Below are 13,974 nucleotides of genomic sequence, written 5' to 3' on the forward strand. Positions count from 1 at the left end.
TGCTTCACGCATTATCATATTGAGCTTTTATCCTTGAAATATCTTGTATTAAGGTGGTTACTCTAATGTGTTAGTGGATGGTTGGACATGTGTACTCGTGATCAGGTCACCGATATCCACAGTAGGGTGTGTGATCCACCTCATTGTGCGACTCCACAGAGTACTACATACCTTGGGCCCGAGTCTGTTGAACAGTATTCTTGACCTTGAGTCTTGATAACCTATACACTTGCATTCATGTTCATATAGTATTTGTATACTCGTACTCTCGTACTGAGCGTAGTTCGCTCACGTCCGTGTTTCTATGTTTCTTGGACACCCCAATTCAACGAAATAGTTGCAGGTAGTTCACTCAGAGATTTGAGATTAAGCGGTGACCAAGGCAGGATTGCAGGTTTAGCCGCTAGGTTGTATTTCATTTGTATTAAGTTAATTCGATTGAGTTGTATTATTTGGATTTACTTACCGGTTGTATTCTGTCAGTTCAGTATTTTGGTTTAATTTCGCAGCTACTCTGATTTTTCTTAATTAAGTTTAAATACATGTTTAAGCTTCTGATTAGTAGGTGATCACGGAAAGAGTCACTAAATTTATGGTATCAGAGCATGCAATAGGATTCTTTGGGACATTGTATTGATACTTGGGTTATCCTTGTAGATTAAGAGTTGGATTCGTTGACGATAGAAACTACAGGAGTTGGGATAGCAAAGCATCTAGGCTTTCCCGAGATCGTCATCACCAAGATTTCCATCAGAGATTCGCCTTGTGTGAATTCCAGTAAGATTGAGCTGGAAGGGATGATCCAGTTTTGAACTCCAGGTACTTCAGAAGATTGGTTGGAGCACATGGGACGCTATATTCCATCTAGCTTTGACCAAGGAAAGTATCCCTGAAGATTTTTCACAAGTAGTTGGAGAGATTGTCATGAAGATATTGGCTCATCTACTAGATAAGGAACCCCACAATTATTGGGAGTCTGAGTAGAGAACGGCTCAAGAAATACCAAGATTCCAAGTAGCTTTGAGTCCGAGCAAGAGTGCTTCATATTCCATTTCATTATTGGATGCTCGGAAATCTATCCTTATTGAGATGTTGGTTTCCTCGTCCCAAGATGAGATTATCACAATTCCGACCCCGCTTCCTGCTTGGCAAGATAAACCATCCACGAAAATTTCCCACTGCTCTTCTTGCTCTAATTGGACGGTTTCCATCAAAAAAATCAGCAAAGGCTTGGGCTTTTATAGAGGTGCGGGGCTCAAACTTTATGTCGTACTCGCTTAATTCGGTGACCCACTTGATAAATCTCCCTGATGCATCCGGGTTGGCAGCAATTTTTCCTAAAGCATTATTAGTAAGGACAGTGATCAGAAGCTTTAATAGGAGGTTCTAATATTGTTGCTTCTCCACTTCTGATCTGTAACTCGAATTCATATGCCTTGAGACCTGCAAATAGGTCATGTACCTCTATCTTGTTCATGTCCTTCGCCTCTCGCATGGCTATATGGTCTTGACATCTCATTCCTTTGGCAGTGCTCGCATTACTTTCAGAGTTGTCTCCTCATTGTTGTATTCTTTTCCAAGAGCATTGAGTTCATTAACTAGGTTGCTGAATCTTTCTCCAGAGTCGCTCATGGATTCGCCAGTCTTAATTTTGATTCTTTTGAATTTTTGAATATCTACTGAAAGTTTGTTCTCTTTAGTTTGCTCATTTCCTTCATAGAGTTGGATCAGCTTCTCCCAAATTTATTTGGCAGTGTTACACATCTTTATTTTGCTGAATGTCGTCTTGTCCAGTGTCTTGTATAGAATATCTTTTGCAACGTTGTCCAGATTTGCCTTTTTCTTGTCTTCATTTGTCCATTCGCTCCTAGGTTTTTCAATCATTTGTGGAGCGACATCTGATATAGCTACTGTCGTGTTGGCTTTCATGATTTTGAGTGGTCCATCAGTAATCACGTACCACATATCATCATCTTGTGCAGCAATATGGGCTTTCATTATGATCTTCCAGTCATCGAAGTTTTCTCGAGAGAAAATAGGAATCTTACTAAAGGATGCGATAGATGTGTGATTCTCAGAGACAGGATAAACCCGCTCTGATACCACTTGTTAAAATCGGTGGAGTGTTTAGATTGGGGGGGGGGGGGGGGGGTTGAATGAACACTCCAAATTATTCAACAATTTTTGCAAGGAGCTGGAGTTAGCAGCGAACCAAGTGTATCCTGTCTATCGAAGTAGAAGCAGTAGTCTAATAAATTAGTGCGGAAACGGACTACTGATCACCTACTGAAGCTTAAATATTACAAGGAGAGTGACACCAAATTTTTTTATGTAAGTTCGAAGGATAAAACCTTTTACGTCTCTCCTTCTTCTGTTTCCAGAAGGTATCCACTAGAAGCTTTGATTTGTACACTTTTTTTAATACAAACCCATTTCAGCAGGACTTATCTACTGCCCACTGAAACTCCTAGTAATTCACACAGTCTATCTTTTGAATCGACTTCGTTCAAAAGTTTACACTTCTCAGAACTAGATACTCACAAGAGCTTACAAGGATTGACACACAATATTGATCCTAAATATCTGATATATCGATGAGTGTGTGTGCGAGAGTATCTTTTCGAGTGGAAACTTGAGTGTATTTCTTGGAAAGCAGTAGAATGTTACTGGTAAGCCTTTTCTTGTTGTCTCTCTGATTCTTGGCTCTCTATTTTTGAAGTGTCTGATCATCTTTTTATAGTTGTTGGTTCCAACGTCCATAAACGGCTTTATTTGCTTTTTAATGATTATCCCTGCAACACAAAATATTTGTATCAGATGTATGTGTTCTAAAAGGGACGTGCAATAAATGCACATTCATTGCTTGGTACGATGCATTAAATGTAACATCTCATCATATTGGAACAACTATATATCGTGTTGAACATTTCTTACTGAATATCTTCATTCTACTGGTTCTAATATGTTCATGTTCTACTGGTTTTGTTTTACTGATTCTGTTCTAGTCTACTGTTTTTAGACTAAGCGTATTTTCTAAAGTTCTGTGACTTTCTCTACTGCTTTGTTTCGATCTACAGGTGCAATATTCATCACCAAAACTAAAATCCTTATCAGATATATCTCCTCACAATTGACTAAATCACTTGGTCATATTATTTGACTTCACTAATTATTTATTTAATCAATATGTGTAATTTCTTTGATAAATCATTTTGCCAAGATTTAAGATTTAAATATTTATTGTCTCATCTTGATGACAAAATCAATAACACGCGTCTATTATCAAAACCATTTTAGTTAATTAGTTTTCATACTTGTAGTAACTCAAAGTCCATTTTAAGATAATAATATGATAAACATGATTAAGGGTGAGTATTAAACCAATTCAAGGGCTTAATCGGGATTCATAATTAAGAATTTAACTTCCAAAGTTTGGGTCTGATCGAACGGTCCGAACCCGGCATTATCGGAAGCTCCGATTTTGACTTGATTACTTCGGAGGGAAGGCAAGATCGGACGCTCCGATATAGGATCGGATGCTCCGAACTCCCTCAGCCAACAATGCACGATGACTAAGCCACGAGTTTTGACATGTGTCCAAGAGTCAGCAGATCGGACGGTCCGATCCCGAGTTCGGACGCTCCGATCGTCAAATGTCATGCATGCAGAGTTCGGACACTACGAACCCAGAACGGAGGCTCCGAACATGGCCGAACTTTGACTTATAAATAGGGGTCATTTGATTCAGAATTTCATATCGAATTCCCAAGTTTCCTTCTTCAGTTATATATATAATTTGAGGTATATACTTGAGGGCCCTATCGGTTAATAGAGAGGTTCTGAAATAACAAAGGTGTTGTTATAGTCCTCCAGAACAAGTGACTCTAAGGGCTTACTACGGACGAAGGTATGTTCTGAGAATCTTATTAAGTTTTGCAAGTATTTACTAGCTTAGTTAAGTCTTATAGAACTTGTGTAGTGATACGGTAAACTTTTGAATATAGCTTTGGAACTATATATTTGATATCTTTAGGCTATATTTTGCATTATCTTTTATCTTTTATTGTAAAGTATAAATACTTTTGTTTATTTCATTAATAATAATTCAGATTCAGTTTATACACAAATTATTGAAATTCTCTCAAGAATTTTATTCAAAGCTTTGCTTTGTTCTTCAAATCAAACTTTTTTAGTTTAATTACTTGGAAGCGTTTGTCAATTGATTTCTCACTGAATATTGTCAGATACAAATTATGTGAAGGTTTTATTGGTTTCAATTGTCGTGATTTCTGTTGTTAATAATACCGTCGATTAAAGGTGAAAATCCAAAATCCTATCAATTTTACTTGTTTCAAAGATCGGGCAAAGCTTTGGATCTTTTGTTTATTGATTAGAGAGTGCGATTCAAATTGTAATCGTGTTTGCTAATCTTACACATCAAGATTCATATCAGGGTTCTAGGAGATATTCTAGAACCGGATGTACCGTTATAGTGGGTGGTTTTAGGCGAGTGTGGTTGTACCCAGAGGTTTGATCTGACCGGTCACAACACTCATTGGCGCCGATTATTAGCATGACTTTCAGATGACTTATTACCCGTCATCATGATTACATGCATCATATACATATGTTTACTCATGTTTATGTACTGTGCGTTAATCGCTCATGTCCTAGTTATTATCTTAGACACCCCATTCCACGGGGCAAGTCGCAGGATGGACGGAGCTGGGAGTTCGAGGCAGGACTAGGTGACATGAACTATCGGTGAGTATTTTATACAGCGGGATTCGATATAGCTATATAATATTTCAGACAGTTTTATTTTATTCCTTTTCGATATGGTTGTATCACTACTAAGTTTAAGCTTTGAACTAATGTATTAAGTTTGATATGTAAATTAAGGGTTATGTTTCCGCATGTTTTACTCTGTTAAGTAATTATGTTTTAATTAAGATTAATGCATGTTATAGTTACCAGTTAGTAGGTGATTCAATGCAGAATCACTATAGTTGTGGTATCAGATGTAGCGACCCAAAGCGGATCCACTACCTAATCAGAGTTTAGGAGCATAATTAAACATGCATTAAATAAATCGTTGCGGAATACTTAAATTAAAACAGACCGGCAGAATACAATCGGATAAATAAATTCGATTTATACAACCCAATCGAATAAATAACCCTAAAGGCAAAACCTACAGCTAAATCCTGCTGTCTTCACTGGTCATTGGCTACTCCAAGCTCCTGGTGCCCAACTATGCACCTACAACTGCCCCGTCGAATGGGGTGTCCAGACATACAGAAACACTGGACGTGAGCTCTAAGCTCAATACGAAAGCAATGATATATATATATGCAACACATAAGTGACTTTAAAAATCAGGGTTAAATCACTTTCTCTGGGCGCCTGGAATACACAGTACCGGGCTAGAGTGCGACTCCGCATGGTACTCGTATATTCCCAAGACACGAATCCTCAGGAAGAATCGCCTTGACTGATGGAAACTGTCATGACTCACATCATCTCGATGCAGTCTCCGTAAAAACATATGCATGTGCTAAAACAGTAAAACATGGTAAAACATATAGCACATACTCATGCAACACATATAATATATATCATGCTGGCTATCTCAGTCAGTACTTACGTACCTCACTACAGGCAAATCCTAGCAGTCCCACTCTAGGTTCCAAGCCTATCATCAACTCTACAATGCAAATATTCATGCATCATTCAATAAGCTCTAAAAGCCTTAACTAAGCTATTGCATACTCCTAAATAATTTAAGGAGACCATAGCTATACCTGCGTCCGTTGTCAGCCCACTGATGGCGACTATCCCGCAACTAGGGGCACACCCCTGCTGCAGCTTCACAGCTTCGAGCACTGCTCCGCTACACGAGCACTGCCCCGCTACACGAGCACTGCCCCGCTACTATGTCAGACACTGTCTGACTATACTAAAATATATTTCCTACTCCAACTCTAAAATAAAAGTACCCAAAGCCCAAAATTGAGCTACTAGGGCGAAGGAGAGGAATTCGGAATTGGCAAGAAATGAGGAGCTCGGACCCTATATTTATAGACGTCGATCGGAAGTTTCGTTCCTCGATCGGATGTTCCGTTCCGACAGATCGGAAGCTCTGTTCCTCGATCGGACGCTCCGTTCGCCACGTGTCAATTCGATCCACATGCAACCACACACCTGTCACCGAAAGCCATCGGAAGCTCCGTTCTTGATCGGACGTTCCGATCGTCGATCGGACGCTCCGATCCTAGATCATTGCTTCTGATCCCACTCGAGTCTTGGAACCCTCTAAACCAATTTCGAGTGTCCTGGATCCATTTTTAGGCTCCGTTAATCCTCCTAGAATTTTCTTAATCATGTTTTACTTAACCCAAATATGATTACATGATTAATTACTCATTAATCGTTAATCACGGATACGGGTTACTACATCAGAGCATGCATAGACTTTGGGATTTAGTCTAGTCTTAAATAATTATTGCGCATTTGGGATTTAAATGTGAAAATATTTTTCAGATATGGCTGAAACAGGTGACGAGAGCCATGGCAGTGTTGGTCAAGAAGGAGGCCATCATCGTCGTCATCATCACCACGAGGGTAGACGTCTCTATTCTATCAATAAATTTCTACAAGTAGGACCGGAACCCTTGATGGGAGGCGAGAATCCTGAGGAGGCAAGAAACTGGATGGCCATGATCGAAATTGCTTTTCGAGCTTTCAATTGTACTGAGGAGCAGAAGCTGGAAGTTCTTGATTTTGTTCTCGATGGACGAGCATGCTTATGGTGGGACTCCAAGGCTGCTCATGCGCGTACTGAGAGAGGACGGGTGACTTGGGAGGATTTCCATCAGCAGTTTCAGAAACTTTATTTTCCTCCAACAGTCCGCCAGACACGATTGATGGAGTTTCTTACACTGAGGCAGGGATCCATGACTATTGATGAGTATCAGCAGCGATTCATTGATTTGATACCTTACAGTCCCCATATCAATGAGAGTGATGCGTCCAAGTATGATATATTTTTGCAAGGCCTCAATCAGGATTTTTATTCACAGGTGGTTGTTTGTTATGATCCGACATCATATGAGACTCTGGTTAATCGGTGCCGTCAAGTGGAGAACAGCAATAGACGGGCACAACTGATGATGTCAGGATAGCCTAGTGGATCTCTTGGGCCAAGGGCTCAATCTATTGTGCAATCAGGTACTACGTCTTCTTCTTCTACTACTTCTTTTGGTTCTTGAGGCATGTTACAATTTGGGAATAAGAAGAAGAATGAACATTGTAATCATTGTGGTGGGAAGCATCCTACTGTAGCCTGTCGAAGGGCATCTGGTGCATGTTTTATTTGTGGCGAGCAAGGGCATCTACGGAGAGATTGTCCTACTCATATGGGAGCTGCTAGTGGATCTGGATCACAGGCTAGATCACAGGCTTCTACTTATCCATGTCAGCCACCAGCACCACCTAGTTCTTCCAGTCTTTGCCCACGTACTCAAGGGCAGGTATTTGCTCTTTCTCAGGAGCAGGCTACAGAGGGAAGCGATCACATGTTAGCAGGTACTTTTTTATTATGTGGTATTCCTGCACTTATTTTAATTGATACTGGAGATCACATTCCTTTATTTCTAACCGTTTTGTTAAGAGACATAGATTATCTTATGTATCATTAAACCTGAATTTATTTGTATCTACTCCGCTGGAGCAGGAGGTAGTAACTAAGCATTTAGTGATGGGTTTCCTTCTAGAGTTTGAGGGTCATGTGTTGTCTGCTAATCTGATGATTCTAGCGATGACAGATTTTGATTGTATTTAAGGAATAGATTTTCTGACTTTATATCACGCTACTGTGGATTTTTATCAGCGTCTGGTACAGTTTCACCCAGATGAGGGTGATAGCTGGTACTTCTATGGTGAGGGAGCACGACCTCCGATGCCATTTGTGTCGGCTCTGAAGGCATGTCATGTCTTAGAGTAAGGTGGGGAGGGATACCTCATATATGCAGTTGATATGTCCACGAGTAGTCAGCATATTGATCAGTTACCTGTGGTCAGAAAATTTCATGATGTATTTCCTGACGAGATTCCTGGTTTTCCTTCGATTCGAGAGGTTGAATTTGGTATTGATCTAGTACCAGGAACAACACCTATATCCCGAGCACCCTGTCGTCTGGCACCATCAGAGATGAGGGAATTGAAACAGCAGTTGCAGGATCTGCTTGAAAATGGATATATACGCCCGAGTGTTTCTCCGGGGGAAGCACCTGTTTTGTTTGTCAAGAAGAAGGATAGATCAATGTGATTATATATTGATTACAGGCAGTTGAATTGTTTCACCATCAAGAATAAGTATCCTTTGCAACTAATTGATTATCTGTTCGATCAATTACAGGGTACTTCTGTTTATTCCAAGTTAGATCTGAGATCAGGATACCATCATATGCGGGTACGAGACTCAGATATTGTTACGAATGCTTTCAGAACCAGATACGAGCATGATGAATTTTTGGTGATGTCATTCGATTTGACGAATGCACCGGCAGTCTTTATGAATCTGATGAATCAAGTATTTCGAGAATATCTGGATAGATTTTTCATCGTCTTCATTGGTGATATTCTTGTATATTCGCACGACAGGGATGAGCATGCACAACATCTAAAAATTATTTTACAGACGTAACGGGAAAAAAGCAGTTATATGCGAAGGTGAGCAAGTGTGAGTTTTGGCTTGATCGGGTCGCGTTTCTCGGTCATGTGATTTTTAGTGAAGGAATATCTGTGAATCCAAGTAAGATCGAGGCAGTGCTGAAATGGTCTCGTCCGACAACGGTTGCTGAGATTCAAAATTTCTTGGGTCTAGCTAGTTATTACCGTCAGTTCATCGAGAATTTTGCACAGTTGGCCAGACCTTTGACATAGCTTACACGGAAAGATGTTACCTTCACATAGTCCTCGGATTGTGAGGAATCATTTCACGAGCTTCAGGGGCTAGGATGTGTTTTGACACAGCATGGACATGTTATTGCCTATGCTTTTCGATAGTTGAAGACGCATGAGACGAATTATCCAGTGCATGATCTCGAGTTGGCCGTCATTGTACTTGCGCTCAAGATTTGGAGGCATTATCTATATAGTGAGAAGTTTGAGATATTTACGGATCACAAGAGTCTAAAATATTTATTTACTCAAGCGGAGTTGAATATGAGACAGAGACGCTGGATGAATTTACTAAAAGATTATGACTGCGAGATTAAGTATCATCCAAGTTCTGCCAACCTTACTGTTGATGCCCTGAGTCGGCAGGTGATACTTTTTGCACTTCAGACTAGTGATTTATCTCATATGATTCAGGAATGCTGTTCACTGAGTTTTACACTCAAGCACAAGAAAGGAAGAAATGGAATTCGTTTGTATACTGTTCTATCTGAGCCAGCATTATACTCTCGGATCAGAGAAGCTCAGATATCTGATGTTAAGACTCAGCTTTTGGCATATCTAGCCAATGGAGTTAATACATCTGGATTCCATTATCAGACAAATGGTTTATTATGCTTATCGAATTAAGTGGTTGTACCTGATGATGCGGAGCTCAGGAATGATATTCTATCTCAAGCTCACAGGAGTCGATTGTCAGTTCATCCTGGAAGAATGAAAATGTATAAGAACCTGCGAACTAGATTCTGGTTGAATGGGATGAAGCGGAGTGTCTATCAATTTGTTTTTAGATGTCTTGTTTGTCAACATGTCAAGGCTGAACACCGATGACCATGTGGATTACTACAGAATCTTGAGATTCTCGAATGGAATTGGGAGCATGTGACTATGAATTTTGTCACCCACTTGCCTATGACTTTACGTCAGTGTGATGCTATTTGGGTCATTGTTGAACGTTTGACGAAATCATCACACTTTATTCCTTACAACAGAGATTATTCTTATGATCGCATGACACACTTATATATTCAGGAGATAGTGCGATTACATGGGATTTTGGTGAGCATAGTCAGTGACAGAGATCCGCGGTTTACCTCACGTTTTTGGGGTAGTTTTCAGCAGGTTTTGGATACCACTCTGAGTTTGATCACTGCATATTATTCGGAGACTGATGGCCAGTCGGAACGGACGATACGTACACTTGAAGATATGTTGCGTGCTTCTTCGATGGACTTTGGCTTGACTTGGTAGGATCAGTTATCTTTGATCGAATTTGCCTACAATAACAGTTATCATCGCTGTATTGATATGGCACCCTTCGAGGCATTATGGTCACCGATGTCGTACTCCATTATTCTGGGATGAGGTGAGAGAACGACAGGTAGAGGGCCCGGAATTGGTGTAGCAGATTGTAGAAAAAGTAGATTTGATCAAGCGAAGGATCAAAGCTGCTCAAGATCGGCAAGTCAGTTATGAAAATATTCACCGCAGGCCACTTTCGTTCGAGTCTGGTGGATATGTATTCCTTCGAGTATCACCTTTCATGAAAGTGATGAGATTTGGTTTGAAAATAAAGTTATCACCTCGTTTTATTGGGCCTTTCCAGATACTGGAGAATATTAGAGACATTGCTTATCATTTGGCGTTACCGCCATATCTTTCCAGTATACATGATGTTTTTCAGTCTCGTTACTTCGACAGTATATAGCTGATGGGTCACATATTATCCATCCTACTGACGTTCTGCTAGAACCAGATCTATCTTATGTTGAACGACCACTCCGTATCCTTGACAAGAAGGAGAAAGTGCTTTGGAATAAGACTATACCACTTGTGATAGTACAATGGAAGCGCCGAGGCGTTGAAGAAGCAACTTGGGAAACGAAAAGCCATATGCGAGCAGAATATCCTGAGCTGTTTGCTTTGTATTATTGATTATCAAGTATCAGTATAATTACAGCTTGTTGTAATAAAACATGGTTTTATTTTTATTATTATCTTGATCGTTACTTTAGAATTATTTCGTGGACGAAATATCTAAAGTTGGGGAGAATGTAGTAACCCAAAGTCCGTTTTAAGATAATAATATGATAAACATGATTAAGAGTTAGTATTTAACCAATTCAAGGGCTTAATCGGGCTTCATAAGTAAGAACTGGACTTCCAAAGTTTGGGTCTGATCGGACGGTTCGAACCCGGCATGATCGGAAGCTCCGATTTTGAATCGATTACTTCGGATGGAACGCAAGATCGGACGCTCCGAACTCCCTCTGCCAACAATACATGATGACTAAGCCATGATTTTTGACATGTGTCCAAGAGTCAGCAGATCGGACGGTCCGATCGTCACGTGTCATGCATGCAGAATTAGGACGCTCCGAACCCGGAACAAAGGCTCCGAACGTGGCCAAACCTTGGCCTATAAATAGGGGACATTCGATCCAGAATTTCATATCGAATTCCCGAGTTTCATTCTTCAGTTATATATATAGTGTAAGGTATACACTTGAGGACCCTATCGATTAATAGAGAGGTTTTGGAATAACAAAGATGTTGTTATAGTCCTCCAAAACAAGCGAATCCAAAGGGCTTACTACGGACAAAGGTATGGTCCGGAAATATTATTAAGTTTGGGAGTATTTACTAGCTTAGTTAAGGCTTATAAAACTTGTGTACGGATACGGTGAACTTTTGAATATAGGCTTGGAACTTAGATCCTACTAGACTTGAACAAGCTTAGAGGTACGTACACATTGACTGAGATTTTCAGCAAGTATATATGTTTATATGTTGCATTTCTGTGGCATTATTATGTGGCATGATGTATGGTTTATTGCTTTCCATAATCATATATCATGTGTGCATACACGTTGAGCTTATTCCTTTGATATACCTGTATTTAGTCTAGAGCCGGATGTACCATTATAGCGGGGGGGTTCTAGGAGATATTCTAGAACCGGATGTACCGTTATAGTGGGGGTTCTAGGCAAGTGTGGTTCTACCCAGAGGTTTGATCCGAGCGGTCATAGCACTCATTGACGCCGGTTATTAGCATGACTTTCAGATGACTTATTACCCGTCATCACGATTGCATGCATCATATACATATATTTACTCATGTTTATGTACTGAGTGTTAGTTTCTCACGTCCTAGTTATTATCTTGGACACCCCATTCCACAGGGCAGGTCGAAGGATGGATGGAGCTGAGAGTTCGAGGCAGGACTAGGTGACAGAAACTATGAGTGGATATTTTATACAGCAGGATTCGATATATCTGTATAATATTTCAGACAGTTCTATTTTAAGTTTTTTCGATATTGTTGTATCACTACTAAGTTTAAGCTTTGAACTAATGTATTAAGTTTGATATGTAATTTACGGGTTATGTTTCCGCATGTTTTACTCTGTTAAGTAATTATGTTTTATTTAAGATTAATGCATGTCATAATTACCAGTTAGTAGGTGATTCAATGCAGGGTCATTACAATACTTATATTGATCATACTAATTTAAATTGATAGTCATTTCCAGGGGCGGAGTTGGGATTTGGTTTTAGTGTAGGCAACAATATACTATAATTAATAAAGCATAAAAACGATATTTGTTAATCAACAGCTAGAAATAATATGTGTCCTAAGGTTCGAATATAAGCACAACTAGTAGCACATGTTAATTAATGGAAAAACATAGGAACAATGACGAAAAATAGCGCTTACAGAATCCGAAATTAAAAACAAAATCTAATAGAAAAAATAAACTCTACATTCGAAAAATAAGAATGATATCATTCCCGATTACCAAAAAGGCACAAAATTTTGAAACAATTGAATAATCGACAAACATTTAAAGAAAAAATGAACTTAAAATTTGGTAAAATTCTGGATTTTGTAGAGAATGTGGAACATGAAACAATAATTACTATGAATTAAAATGATTGTTAATCAAAGTGTATGACATTCATGACTCGTGAGGAGAAAATACTGTACAAAAAGTTATAAAATGTACACATATGCCATATAGTAATTACATGTAAAAATTTAAGCCCAAATTTCAGGGTAAAAATTATAATAGGAAAAATTGTTGTTTTTTTTGGGTCCAATATAGACAACTAAACATGTAATAATAAAAAATTAAAATTAAAATTTTGGACATACAAACTATATGTATATATATATATATATATATATATATATAAATACAAATATATATACTCTATTTTTTTGGGCCCAATGTGGACAGCTATGCTGCAGGTTCTGCCAGTGGTCATTTCTTATCTATCATTAATTTGTTTCGGATATCTAAATCCTTTGTTTATGATGAACTAACCATAATTAAATCAATTTTTTTTTGTTTTAATTTCAGTCAATTTTTTTTATTAATTACGCTAATTATGAAAACCATGTCTACTCAAGTGAAAATAGTATTTTTTTTAATCATTAATTGAAGTTTGCATACAAAAAGAAACTCAATGTTTTTGAATGCTATACAAAGTTGTAACTCATGACTTGGTGAATTAATAGTAAACTGTGATTTATGATTTAAAATATTGAGAAATCCCTCCTCTGCATCCTCCAAACCATTTAAACGTTGGATTGCACAATTTTTTCAAGCGTAACTACTTAATGTTTTTATATATATTTTCAAGTATTTTTTTTTGTGTAAACTAAGCAATCATATATTCATTTAGAATTTTTCTATGGGTACCTGTTTAGAATACTTTAGAATATGCATGCGTCAGTAATAATCTTTCTTCCATATACTTAGTTTTTAAAGTTAGAGACAACCATAATAACTAACTTGGTGTAATGGTTTATTTTTTGATAATCAAAAAATATTATTATTTTTTTCTCAAATTACAAAATAGTTTGCGGAAACTATAATAACAATGAATATTACGCAAGATAGAATGTATAAAACGCGTGCATATTGATTTCTTGATTGCGATTGTGTCGATGCTATTTCATTGGGGTAGTGCCCAATGGGATATCCAATAGCCCAGATTTAATGCAAG

The 13,974-nt window shown here is 38.5% G+C and overlaps 1 protein-coding gene across 1 annotated transcript; it reads left to right on the forward strand.

Annotated features, from left to right (window-relative positions):
• Positions 1–6,545: 6,545 nt before the first annotated feature.
• Positions 6,546–7,184, forward strand: LOC140874105 (uncharacterized). Its single transcript, XM_073277384.1, has 2 exons — positions 6,546–6,854; positions 6,951–7,184. The coding sequence occupies exons 1-2, from the start codon at positions 6,546–6,548 to the stop codon at positions 7,182–7,184; spliced, it is 543 nt and encodes a 180-aa protein (XP_073133485.1).
• The last annotated feature ends 6,790 nt before the right edge of the window (positions 7,185–13,974 follow it).

This window comes from Henckelia pumila, chromosome 1 (assembly GCF_033568475.1).
Source record: "Henckelia pumila isolate YLH828 chromosome 1, ASM3356847v2, whole genome shotgun sequence".
Classification (NCBI taxonomy): Eukaryota; Viridiplantae; Streptophyta; class Magnoliopsida; order Lamiales; family Gesneriaceae; genus Henckelia; species Henckelia pumila.

Coding starts and splice junctions, on each gene's coding strand:
- LOC140874105 (XM_073277384.1), top strand. CDS start 6,546: ATGGCTGAAACAGGTGACGAGAGCCATGGCAGTGTTGGTCAAGAAGGA. Junction 6,855..6,950: donor CGCGTACTGAGAGAGGACGG/GTGACTTGGGAG, acceptor ACACTGAGGCAG/GGATCCATGACTATTGATGA.